Source organism: Colobus angolensis, unplaced genomic scaffold (genome assembly GCF_000951035.1).
Source record: "Colobus angolensis palliatus isolate OR3802 unplaced genomic scaffold, Cang.pa_1.0 Scaffold78, whole genome shotgun sequence".
Lineage (NCBI taxonomy): Eukaryota > Metazoa > Chordata > Mammalia > Primates > Cercopithecidae > Colobus > Colobus angolensis.
Window position 1 is genome coordinate 212,568 of NW_012121598.1, and position 12,821 is coordinate 225,388.

At 52.7% G+C, this 12,821-nt stretch overlaps 1 protein-coding gene across 2 annotated transcripts in view; it reads left to right on the top strand.

Annotated features, from left to right (window-relative positions):
* DUOX1 (dual oxidase 1) overlaps positions 1-12,821 on the top strand; it is a 30,617-nt gene that overhangs the window by 7,140 nt on the left and 10,656 nt on the right. For both annotated transcript variants that reach the window (XM_011928535.1, XM_011928534.1), the window contains 12 exons: positions 485-598; positions 1,298-1,497; positions 2,157-2,342; positions 4,938-5,163; positions 5,410-5,503; positions 5,781-5,956; positions 8,162-8,231; positions 8,657-8,782; positions 9,383-9,561; positions 9,842-10,072; positions 10,917-11,016; positions 11,481-11,530. In XM_011928535.1, the coding sequence (XP_011783925.1) occupies positions 485-598; positions 1,298-1,497; positions 2,157-2,342; positions 4,938-5,163; positions 5,410-5,503; positions 5,781-5,956; positions 8,162-8,231; positions 8,657-8,782; positions 9,383-9,561; positions 9,842-10,072; positions 10,917-11,016; positions 11,481-11,530 (1,752 nt within the window). The remainder of the gene's footprint in view (positions 1-484; positions 599-1,297; positions 1,498-2,156; positions 2,343-4,937; positions 5,164-5,409; positions 5,504-5,780; positions 5,957-8,161; positions 8,232-8,656; positions 8,783-9,382; positions 9,562-9,841; positions 10,073-10,916; positions 11,017-11,480; positions 11,531-12,821) is intronic.

Below are 12,821 nucleotides of genomic sequence, written 5' to 3' on the forward strand. Positions count from 1 at the left end.
AAGAGAGGAAGGGAGGGAGGGACGGAGGGAGGGAGGAAGGAAGGAAGGAAGGAAGGCAGGAAGGAAGGAAGGAAGGGAGGGAGGGAGGGAGGGAGGAAGGAAGGGAAGGCTGGGGCAGATCTAGTCACTGGAGTGAGGCTTGGGGCATAGTCTTTGGCAAGGCTGTGTGTGGGTCAGCTAGCAGCCTGGTGGGGTGAGTCTAGTCTCTGACACAAGGACTCTGGACTGAGTCTCTGGCTAGGAAGGGATATGAGTGGTAGAATCTGAGGAGGCAGGGTGGGCATCTTAGATGCTACCCAAAGCTCCCCATGGGATGCAGAGTAGCTTCCCCCAGGGACCTTCACAATTTGAAACAATTGAGCAAGCTGACCTAGGGGGTAGGGACAATAGGTGGTACTGCCAGGAAAGGAGCTGAGAAAGGAGCCGCTTCCACCCCCCGGAGCCACACCTCTCCCTGAGCGTCCGACTGCCTCTGCCCTCCCAGTGAGCCTGCTCAGCGCCTGGATTGTTGCCCGGCTCCGGATGAGAAATTTCAAGAGGCTCCAGGGCCAGGACCGCCAGAGCATCGTGTCTGAGAAACTCGTGGGAGGCATGGAAGGTAGGCCTAGGGCTGGCCAGGGTGGTGGTAGGGAGGATATGGCTCAGCACTACAGCTACCCACCTCTACCCCAGCAGCCTCAGGAAAAGGCCTCCCTTTTCTAGGACTGTAGGCAAGGCCATAGTGGCATTAAGCAGAAGTTGGACCTGGAGTCCTGCAGCCTTCGGAGTTCCTCACGTGCAGGAGTCATTGAAGCCTGCCTAGATCTTACAGGGTTACTATGACTTACGATTCCGTGGGAACTGCTGATTTGTAGCATCTCCCACTGGAACTTCAGGCAACAGAGAAGTGATTAATGAAGGTCCAGAGTCAGACTGGAATTGGAATCTTGGTTCCACCACCACTATGGGCCTTAGGCAGATTTTTTAATCTCTCTAAACCTTTTTTTTTTTCTTATCCATAAGATAGGAATAATAATAGCACCTTCCTCACAGGTTTATAATGAAATGAAATAGTTCATGCAAAGCACTTGGTATAGTATTAAGCACTTAGAAAACATTCAGGAAATGATAGTTACTATTCTTTTCATGTGGCTACAGGCACAGCCAGGCTTTCAGGGAGGGAATGACCCTCAGTACCCCAGAAGGGGACAATGAACTGTGGAGGCCTCGATCTAATTTCAGCCCTGAGCTGGCCTTCTTCCTCCCAATGTACCTCTGGCGGATCCCAACTGACGAAGCCCTGTCTCTCTCCCCCCAGCTTTGGAATGGCAAGGCCGCAAGGAGCCCTGCCGGCCCGTGCTCGTGCACCTGCAGCCTGGGCAGATCCGTGTGGTAGACGGCAGGCTCACCATGCTCCGCACCATCCAGCTGCAGCCCTCACAGCAGGTCAACCTCATCCTGTCCAGCAATCGTGGACGCCGTACTCTGCTGCTCAAGATCCCCAAGGAGTATGACCTGGTACTGCTCAGCTGGCACCTGGCTCCTTGTCCACAGCCAATGCCAGGGAGGCAGCCAGGTGGAGGGGAAGGAGCTCGGGGCCAGGAGGCAGGAAATGGTAGTTACTGTGCAGGAGTCTGGCTGCTTGTTCCTGGGTGGAGTACCTGATAGAGAGAGAAACTTGGACACATTTATCCTGCTCCGGGCCTGCTGGATGACGTAATCTCCATGGTTTCCTCCTAACTCTTGCAACCACAGTCTGCCTCCTCCTTTTCTAAGGACAACCTGTCAGGTCCCAGCTGGGTGTCCTTGGAAGAAGCAAAGCCCTCTTCCCTGTCCTCTTATCTCAGGATGTAGTGAATTTTTAGAGATTTTGGAGGAGAGCTAAATCAGAGGCCTGGCCCATGATCCCCTCCATCCTCTGGCCTCCCTGCCCTCCTCTCCCTTCTCCAGTATGGAACAGAGGGAAGAATGTCCTTGTACACGTGCCTTTAAATGCAAACTCTGCACCTATGAGCAAGTCACTTAACCCTACTGAGCCCCTTTCCTCTTCTGTAAAAGGAGGTACAATATCTGTTTTGCAAGGTCACTCCAGTGGCCCCTCTGACATAATCCACATCAAGTGCCTAACCTCAAGAGGCCTTGGCAAATGGTTGCTTTTGCTCGGGCTGCCCCCTTAGGTGCTGCTGTTTAACTCAGAGGAAGAGCGGCAGGCGCTGGTGGAGAACCTCCAGGGAGCTCTGAAGGAGAGCGGGTTGAGCATCCAGGAGTGGGAGCTGCGGGAGCAGGAGCTGAGGAGAGCAGCTGTGACGCGGGAGCAGCGGAGCCACCTCCTGGAGACCTTTTTCAGGCACCTTTTCTCCCAGGTGTGTACATGGGATCAGCTCAATCCTTATGCTGTGGTGGTGTCCTTACCTGTGTGAGGCCATGAGGTGAGTCCAGGGGAAGTCAGAGCCCAGAGTTCTCAGCTAATAATCAAGTCTATTGCAATTTTGGATGAATCACCAGACTTTATCATAAGGAGCTGCCCCGCCCCCGTCCGAACCCCACCTCCAGCTACGAGGCTCCAGTGGGGGGATGCCCAGGAATGGGCTTCTCTGCATTTGTTGCTTATCGCTCTCCTCAGGGCTGCCCAGACTTTCCATCCTCGCTCATCTCAGCCTGCCCCAAAGGCTGCAGAGACCCAGGGCAGTGTGGGCACCATGAGGATATCCCCTCCTTGGGGGAGTCCCTCCATGGGGCATTGATGTCCACCTTGCAGGTTTCTGAGAGAGATTGGGAGGATATAGAGAAACAAGACAAAAATTCAGAGACTTGAGTCCACAGCTGGCACAAAAATAAAGGCAGCCTGGGAGCAGGGTAGTGGAGTGCAGAAACATGGTAGATAAAGATAAATATGGTCAGGTGCGGTGGCTCACACCTGTAATCCTAGCAATTTGGGAGGCGAGGCAGGTGGATCACTTGAGGTCAGGGGTCTGAGACCAGCCTGGCCAACATGGCAAAACCCCATCTCTACTAAAAATACAAAAATTAGCCAGGTGTGGTGGTGGGTGCCTGTAATCCCAGCTACTTGGAAGGCTAAGGCAGGAGAATCACTTGAACCTGGGAGGCAGAGGTTGCAGTGAGCCGAGATCACGCCACTGCACTCCAGCCTGGGCAACAGAGTGAGACTCCATCTCAATTTTAAAAAAAAGATAAATACAGCATGGTTCTCCCACTGAAGAAGCTTATCATCCCATTGGGAAGACAGAACATGCACAGAAAGGAAGATAACTGGCAAAGAATGAAGGTTACAAAAGTGATTCAGGAAATCAGCGATCCAGGAGCTCAGAGAAGACAGTGAGCCTTCAGCATGCTGCGAGGTCATGATGGAGGTTATATTTGGCAAGGACTTAAAGTTGGCTCAGAAGAAAGGAACAGGAGGGACTGAACAGAGGTCTCCATGGAAGAGCAAAAAAATTAATGTTTGAGGAGAAAGAGCAGGATCATGTGGCTGGGGAGAGGATTCATGAAAGAAGCATCCATTGAACAGACATTTACTCTGTACCAGGAACATGATTTAAAGTCATCTGAGGACAAACAAGTTGAACTTGAATATGTACAAGAACAGAGGGACCCTCAGCTGGTGACTTCTTGCCAGAGCCCAGGCAGGACTGGGCGTCTTCACTCATTCAGGATCCACTGGGGTTATGGGAACTCCCTGTGCTGAGACATGAAGGGTGCTGATATATCCTGGGGGTGGCTGTCAGTGTCTCATATCTGCACAGTGATTTCAACTTTCAGAACATTTTTTTTTTTTTTTTTTGAGACAGAGTCTCGCTCTGTCGCCCAGGCTGGAGTGCAGTGGCCGGATCTCAGCTCACTGCAAGCTCCGCCTCCCGGGTTTACGCCATTCTCCTGTCTCAGCCTCCTGAATAACTGGGACTACAGGCGCCCGCCACCTCGCCCAGCTAGTTTTTTGTATTTTTTAGTAGAGACGGGGTTTCACCGGGTTAGCCAGGATGGTCTCGATCTCCTGACCTTGTGATCCGCCCGTCTCGGCCTCCCAAAGTGCTGGGATTACAGGCTTGAGCCACCGCGTTCGACACAACCACTTTCGTTGATTCTCACAATAAACCTGTGAGATAAGTAGGGCAGATGAGGAAATGAATCCCAGGCAACCAAAGAGACTTGCCTGAGGTCATGCAGCAAGCAGGTGACAGAGACAGGGACATGAACCCAGGTCTCTTGCCTTCAGCCCTAGGCTCTTTCCACTACAGCACCTTGTTTGAAGCTATAAGGTTTACCTCATGAAACCATCACCAGACTTGGAGTAGGCACCTCACTTAACAGGCAGGAAAGACAGGTACTGTGGCCCGTGGCCTGCCTGCGTCCTCACTGTCTGTTCTCTCATGCTGGGACAGCCTCTAGGTGGGCTGGGGATGGCCACAATGAGAATTCCCCTTTTCCAAGCCCAGCTTTTCCTCAACCCAGCAGACGCCTTGTCTTAGTTAAAACTTTTTTACATATAAATAAGAGAAACCCCAATAAGCTAGCATTGACAAAGCGTCAGTTGACTCTGAGAATACAGAGATGTCTCAGGAATTCCAAAGGGAGGACCTAAAAAGGAAAGCTGACAGCCAACGAGGCCACTCCTCTCCTAGGCTGCCTCTGCCTTACTTGGTCTCTAAGTGACTGAGCACTTGGAGGAAGAGAGTGGTCCACACTTTCTGAGCTTTCTTGTGCTCAGGTCAAGACAGACCTCATACTTCTTAATTCCAAGTGAGCTCCCTGTCCAGTCAGCTAAGGCAGAGAGTCAGGGTTCTGCAGAACAAACATGGCTTCAGGCACCGTCACAGTGCCGCCTAGCAGAGGGGGTCCTGGGCAGACACCTCAAAAGGTGGCTGCTACAGGGCTCAGCTGAACTTCAAGTCAAGGGAGCCTTGTCTCCTCTCCCTCCCTCTGCTACTGCCCAAGTGCAGGTGCTAGACATCAACCAGGCCGACGCAGGGACCCTACCCCTGGACTCCTCCCAGAAGGTGCGGGAGGCCCTGACCTGCGAGCTGAGCAGGGCCGAGTTTGCCGAGTCCCTGGGCCTCAAGCCCCAGGACATGTTTGTGGAGTCGATGTTCTCTCTGGCTGATAAGGACGGCAATGGCTACCTGTCCTTCCGAGAGTTCCTGGACATCCTGGTGGTCTTCATGAAAGGTGAGGGAGCAGGGAACCATAGGAGAGGCTGGACAGGGACTGGATCTGTTGGAGGTGGGGAAGCCCTGGGACCAGGTCTCCAGCCATGGCAGATGCCCAGGAGTGCCCAGGCAGAGGTCAGGAAGCAGAGTGACCCTTGCTGTGTCCAGCAGTGGGTCATCACACTGGTGTGAGACCCCTTCTGGCCAGCCTGGGGATTCAGGCAGGCAGGCAGGGGCTCTCCTTATGGAGTCCTCCCTCTCCCAGGCTCTCCTGAGGAAAAGTCTCGCCTTATGTTCCGCATGTACGACTTTGATGGGAATGGCCTCATTTCCAAGGATGAGTTCATCAGGATGCTGAGGTTGGTTCTCTGGGACAGCCAGGAGAATGGACCAGGGCAGGGATGCCAGGGCAAAGAGGTGGGACCTGAAGGAGAGAGCAGAAGGGCCAAGGAAGGCAGAGGCCTCCTCCTTACCCGTGTAACCAGAGGTTGTTCCAGCTAGCAAGGGGTTTAGGATGTGGCCAGTCGGGGCCCCTCCGTGTGGGCACAGACAGCTTGGTGCGATGGAGTCATTATGTCCTGTGTCTGGATCGCAGGCCCCAGTCAGAGCCTGATGGTTCCTCTCCCCCAACCCCAGATCCTTCATCGAGATCTCCAACAACTGCCTGTCCAAGACCCAACTGGCTGAGGTGGTGGAGTCCATGTTCCGGGAGTCGGGGTTCCAGGACAAGGAGGAGCTGACATGGGAGGATTTTCACTTCATGCTGCGGGACCACAACAGCGAGCTCCGCTTCACGCAGCTGTGTGTCAAAGGTGGGGCAGCCTGGTAGGCAGCGCTGACTCATTGGTTAGGCATAGTAGGCACAATGCCCACATACTTTTAAGAGTCCACAGAAATGTTTTAACTTCCATTAAAATCAGAAGGGAAAAAATGAATGTAGTGATATATAATAATGGATCCAATCTGGATTGTAGTTTTCTTTATATCAACATAATTATACAATATAATTGGAAAATATTTTTATTTTTTATTATGGAGGAAAGGGCCCACAAAGGTAAAAGTGCCTAGGGCCAGTGAAAGTCATAATGCAGCTCTGCTGGTGGGGTGGGCAGGGTCAGGATAGGGTAGGGAATGGTGGTTGGAACTCTGCTTCCCCTGGCTCCCTGCCAAAGCGCCCTGTGCCTGGTGCCCAGGGTAGGGGGAGACTGTCTCCCTGTTACAGCCCTACCCAGGCCATACTCCCTTCAGCTGGGGTGTCCGGTTGTGGGGGTGGGGTGGTATCTCTTGGGGGTTTTTTTTGCCACCGTATCTTCTTGCTGAGTGCTCAGTAAATGTTTGCTGAGTACATGAAGACCCGGTTCTGTTGTCCTTCCCCCTACTTCTTGCCCCACCTATGTCTGATTCAAGTGGGTGGGGGCTAGAGTTAGAGTGAGGAAGGGGCAAGCAGCAGGCAGGAGGGTCTGTCTGTGGCCTGCTCTGAGCCGTTATGGTATCTTCTCATCTTAGAACTCTCACTGGGGCATGTTGAGACCAAACCAAGCCCCTCCCAGAATTATGAGAAGGGGTAGGCTGAGCAGCCTCCACAGGGAAGAGGGGCAAGTTAGACAAGACACAGATGAGCCTCTAGTCAGGGCTTCCCCCTGGGAGTAAGGAGAGCTGGAAGAGAGGGAAGCCAGCACTCCTGATTCTGCACCTTTTTACCTTTCCCAGGCAGCCAGGGCAGCAGGCATCTGAGCCTGAGGGCAGGGGCAAGGAAGGTACATGGAAGGGAGCCCACACCACAGAGTCCCAGGGACATCCAACACCTGGGATGGAGGGGAAGACCAGGCTTGGGGATTGAGGAAGATTAGCACTGAGTATTGTTTTCTTTTAATTGTTGTTGACTCCAGATTTTTTTTTTTTTTTGAAAGATTTTAAAACTAAAGAAAAGGAAAAAAGGACCAGGTGCAATAGCTCACGCCTGTAATCCCAGCACTTTGGGAGGCCAAAGCGGGAGGATCACTTGAGGTCAGGAGTTCAAGACCAGCCTGGCCAACATGATGAAACCCCATCTCTATAAAAAAAATACAAAAATTACCCAGGTGTGGTGGCACACGCCTGTAGTCCTAAGTACTTCAGAGGCTGAGGCACAAGAATCGCTTGAACCAGGAGGCAGAGGTTGCAGTGAGCCAAGATTGTGCCACTGCACTCCAACCTGGGCAACAGAGATTCTGTCTCAAAAAAAGAGATATTCCTTCACTTTTCACCTATTTGTTACCATTTCACCACATTTGTTACCATTTCACCACATTTGTTACCATTTCACCACATTTGCTGTTTGTGGAATATTTGAGAGTACAGGCATTAATACTTTCTTTTAAACATTCTGATTTAATTTTAATATAGTTCAGCTTACTTTCTTTTGACCTTAACTATAGACCAGGGTCATCCTCAGGCTTGGTTCAGCACTTGGAAGAAACCCACAGATTCCCAGGCCTCCTGTAAGAATTTGGCTTTGCAGCTTAGTCCTGCCCTGCCTTCAGTGCTCAGCCTAGACAGGAACAACGGGGTGACTCCTGGAAGAGTTTTTCTCCTGCGTATTTTATTATGAACATTTTCAAACACAGAAAAGTGAAACAACTGCAGTATGATCTCCTGCATACCTACCACCTAGATTCTACATGTAACTCTTGGAGGTTTTAAGCTGGAGGATCTTAAGCCGAATATTTATGGCAGAGCAGGCTCAGAAGGCAGGTTATATACAGTTCCTGAACTCTACCCTATAGTCCCAGAAGTGGGACTGATGAGAGACACACTTTAGGGAAGGCTGCCTGGCCAACTTTCTTTCAGGCCTTCTCCCTGCCCACCTATCCACTGGGGACAAGGGCTGAGGTTGGGGCACCCAAAGGCAGGGCCTCCATCGGTCTGGGACTGTCTCCTGTGTCTGAACATGGGATGGTAGGAGTGCTGTGCATTTGAGCTGGGCCTTCCTGGGCTGTGGGCCCTGAGCTGCTCCCTAGCCCAGCTCTGCTTTGCAGGGGTGGAGGTGCCTGAAGTCATCAAGGACCTCTGCCGGCGAGCCTCCTACATCAGCCAGGAGATGATCTGGTGAGCCCCCATCTGGGAATGTCAGAGGGGGGAGTTGAGGAGTTGCCATTTCTCTCCCCTGAATGGTTGGGATCAGGGCCACTGCTAGCCCATGCAGCACCTTCAAACAAATTAGAAAAAGGCACCCCTTTCTCTAAGCAGACACAGCCCTGTGCCAGAGTGAGCAGAAAGCCTGCTGGATTTCTGCTCTCAGTTACGGCCTGGCCCAGATGCCCTTGTAAAGGGTAAAAGGCATATGCAACAGCCTTAGTGAGGACCCCTGAGATCTGACTCATTCTGTCTGTAGGTGTCTGTGGAATCCTGCTGTCCCCTTGCTGACAGCTCTGATCCTTCCTCAGCAGAATGGGTTTGGAGGCAGACCGGGACAGTAGAGGAATGAGTGGTTGAGATGGCCAGCATCCTATCTCTTACCATTCTTGTCTTAGTCCCTCTCCCAGAGTGAGTGCCCACTGTTCCCACAGCGACATAGAGACGGAGTTGACACCTCAGAGACTGCAGTGCCCCACGGACACAGACCCTCCCCAGGAGATTCGGCGGAGGTTTGGCAAGAAGTATGTCTGCTCTTCCCCTTAAGCCCAGGCAGGGCATCCTTTCCTTCAGCTTACAAACATCCTTTCCTTGGTACCAGGCACTGTGCTAAACATCGTGGGTAGAGGCAGGGTGAATAGTCCTTGCCCAAGAACATCACAATCTAAGGAGATAGTCTGCTACACTGATCATTTCAATGTCCCACCGATGACTGTTCGAATAGTGGGAAGAGTGAGGGCCTTTGGAACTCAAGGAAGCACTCACCTCTGCCAGGGAGGTCAGAGATGCCTTCATGGAAGAGGTGTCCTTTGAGTCTCTAGTAAAGGCTGAATATGGGTGCCGGCTGGGAGGTGGGAGCGACAGATTGGAAGGAGACAGACTGAGTGTGAATGAACACAGGTAGATGGAGTGCATCCCCTGGGAAGAAATGACACTCCGGGCCATCCCTCCACTGCCAGCTTGCTTATGCAGTGCGATATAGCCTGATACGGTGAGGTCTAAATCCTACTTCCACAACGGTCACTCGGCTTCCCTCGCTTCTGGGCGGCTCCCCTCCGTGAAGCGGGGCCCCACTAGCTGGGTCCGATGGTAGGTGCCAAGGGCTAAGGCTTCCTGTCTCCCAGGGTAACGTCATTCCAGCCCTTGCTGTTCACTGAGGCGCACCGAGAGAAGTTCCAACGCAGCCGTCTCCACCAGACGGTGCAACAGTTCAAGCGCTTCATTGAGAACTACCGGCGCCACATCGGCTGCGTGGCCGTGTTCTATGCCATCGCTGGGGGGCTCTTCCTGGAGAGGGCCTACTGTGAGTGACTTCACTTACCACAAGCCCTTTCCCTGGGCTTGCAATGAGTGATCGCCCTGGGGGTGGGGCCTACCGTGAGTGACCGACAGCCCCGGGGCGAGGCCTGCGGTAAGTGCCAGCCCTGGGTGGGGTGAGTGGAGCCTGTTTGAGTGAAGACCTGTTGTGAGGGGGAGGCCTGTTGTGAGTGGCAGCCGGCCAGGGCCTACCGCTGATGACCTCCCTAACCAGCTCTCTCTCCTCTGCACTGCCCCTCGCTTGCCTGCCTGGGCCCCCTCCACAGACTACGCCTTTGCCGCACACCACACTGGCATCACGGACACCACCCGCGTGGGAATCATCCTGTCGCGGGGCACGGCAGCCAGCATCTCGTTCATGTTCTCCTACATCCTGCTCACCATGTGCCGCAACCTCATCACCTTCCTGCGAGAGACCTTCCTCAACCGCTACGTGCCCTTCGACGCCGCTGTGGACTTTCATCGCCTCATTGCCTCCACCGCCATCGTCCTCACAGGCAAGGCCTGGGTGTCCCAGGGAGGCTCTCCAGGGCCTCCAGTCCCCGCTGGCTTCCCCTCCTCTAAGAGACCCCCTCTCTGCCGGCACTCACCTTTAACGTCCTTCTCCATCAGGACGGAGTTGGCCTGGGCCAGGTGGTGAAGTAAGCCCGGGAGCCTGTCACTGGTCACTGCCAAGTGCCTCTTCCCACACTTTCCAGGGCACCTCAGCAGCCTCAGCTGACAAGTTACTAACACCCCGGAATGAGTGTACATAATGTGTCATTTTTCCCAATGTTTATGTTTTAAAGCACGACTCTATGAGAGAAAGCAAAGGAGTGAACTTCTAATGCTGTAATTCCAGACTCACATGGTTGTGTGCATAGTGTGTCTGTGGGGTGTTGGGGAGGGCCGGGAGATTGCTTAGAGGTCAGAAGTCCAGGCCGGCTCACTGGCTCATGCCTGTAATCCCAGCACTTTGGGAAGCCGAGGCAGGCAGATCACTTGAGGTCAGGAGTTCAAGACCAGCCTGGCCAGCACGGTGAAATCCTGTCTCTACTAAAAATACAAAAATTAGCTGGGTGTGGTGGCGCATGCCGGTAATCCCAGCTACTCGGGAGGCTGAGGCAAGAGAATCGCTTGAACCTGGGAGGCAGAGGTTGCAGTGAGCTGAGATCACACCATTGCACTCCAGCCTAGGTGACAGAGCGAGACTCCATCTAAAAAAAAAAAAGGTCAGAAGTCGAGACTCCTAGGTGCTTCTTCAGGCCCCCCACTCTGGTCAGCGTCCTCCACCTTGGGCTGAATGAGTGAGTACCCACCCTGGGCTGCCCCAAGCTCACCACATGGTCTGCTCTTCCTCAGTCTTACACAGTGTGGGCCATGTGGTGAATGTGTACCTGTTCTCCATCAGCCCCCTCAGCGTCCTCTCCTGCCTCTTTCCTGGCCTCTTCCATGATGATGGGTGAGTAAGTGCGAGTGTGTGTGTGTGTGTGTGTATGTGTATGTGTGTAATGGGGAGGATTCCTTTTGGGTGGAAAGAAACAAATTCTCTGGCTCCAGAGGAGGGTGTCACCTTCTGGGTTACAGGACAGACAGTGACCAGCCTGAGCCCCTAATGCCAAGTCAGCAGGAGAGACTGGTGTCTGAGTTGGGGTACCTCTCCTGAAGGGTCCCATCTGGAAGACCCAGAGATCTCCTCTCATTAGCTGGGCATGGTGGTGTGTGCCTGTAATCCCAGCTACTGGGGAGGCTGGAGAATGGCTTGAACCCAGGAGGTGGAGGTTGCAGTGAGCCGAAATCACCATTGCACTCCAACCTGGGTGACAGAGCAAGACTCTGCCTCAAAAAAAAACAAAAAACAGAAAACAAAAAAACAAAAAAAGAGATCTCCTCTCAAGGTCTCTCTTTGCTGTCCCTTCCACACAGGTCTGAGTTCCCCCAGAAGTATTACTGGTGGTTCTTCCAGACCGTACCAGGTGAGAACCCTCCTTGAACCATGAATTTCTGGACCTGACTGTGAGTTCAAGGCTCTGAGTTCTCTGCACCCCAGAGCAGCCCAGGTTCACCCACTCAGCTCTTCTGGTGACCCAGGCTCTGCCCTCTGGCCTGAGGACACTACTTGGTGGCAAGAGACTTAGGCTACTCTGCATTCCAGTCCTCCTCCCAGGAGCTCGGCTGGATTCCTGCCCCTACTTTGGGCTATTTCCTCCTCTAGTAGGGTTAGTAGAAATATCTCCTACTGTAGACTAGTTCCAGTGGAATAGGAGCGGCTACCTCTTCCCCCAATACACACATATACCATAACAGTAGCTTTGAGGAGCACTGTGCCCCAGCTGCATGGGGGAGGGAGCAGGCTCTTTGTCAAGTCAGACAGAGGTGCCTACCCAGTATGCCCTGAAAAGAGTGCTTGGGGGATATTCCTAACTCCCTGTAATCACCCAGCTTAGAGCTATTAGCTGTGAATCTACTCAAACTCTCTTGAACCTATTTATGTTTCCAGTCTGTTCCTTCCTTGGAGTAACACAGTTTCTAGAGTGGCTTCTCTCTGTGAAACACGGCATGGGTGTTTTTTTGTTTTTTTTTTAATCCTAAAATGATCTGCTTTGAACTTCAGAGGGTGCTTGCTAATTCCTGCACACTGAGATTTAGTGGATAAGGCTGTGTTTATGCTCTCCTCTCCTTTTAGGACTTTACAGGCTTTGGTTAGATCCCTTCTTAACCTTTACTTTTTTATACTTCAGGGCTCTAATCTTCTTAACTTCTGCCTCTCTCCTCCTTGATCACTTGAGGGACCATTCTCTGTCCTCTCTATCTTGCCCTGGCTCCAGTATTATCCCCCTGTATACCCATGGCCTGGATCCCCTGGGAGAGGAGGGGCCTCCCACCAACTCTGGGTTGTACTTGGGGACCCTGGTGATGAGCAGGGACAGTGTGGTCCTGCCCAGTCACTAACAGTACCAGTGCTCATGTTGTGTGCTGTGGCAGCCAATGAAGAGTGATGCAGGGACAAGGACCAAACCTCGACTCGATGAGGACAGGGCCTGCCATTTCCATTGTTTGGCCCAGAGGGCCCACAGTGGACACGCTGTGCATCCATTCATTCAGCACAATTTTATTTATTTATTTGTTTATTTATTTAGTTAGTTAGTTTTTATTTTTTTGAGACGGAGTCTCACTCTGTCGCTCGGGCTGGAGCACAGTGGCCTGATCTCAGCTCACAGCTAGCTCCGCCTCCCGGGTTTACGCCATTCTCCTGCCTCAGCCTCC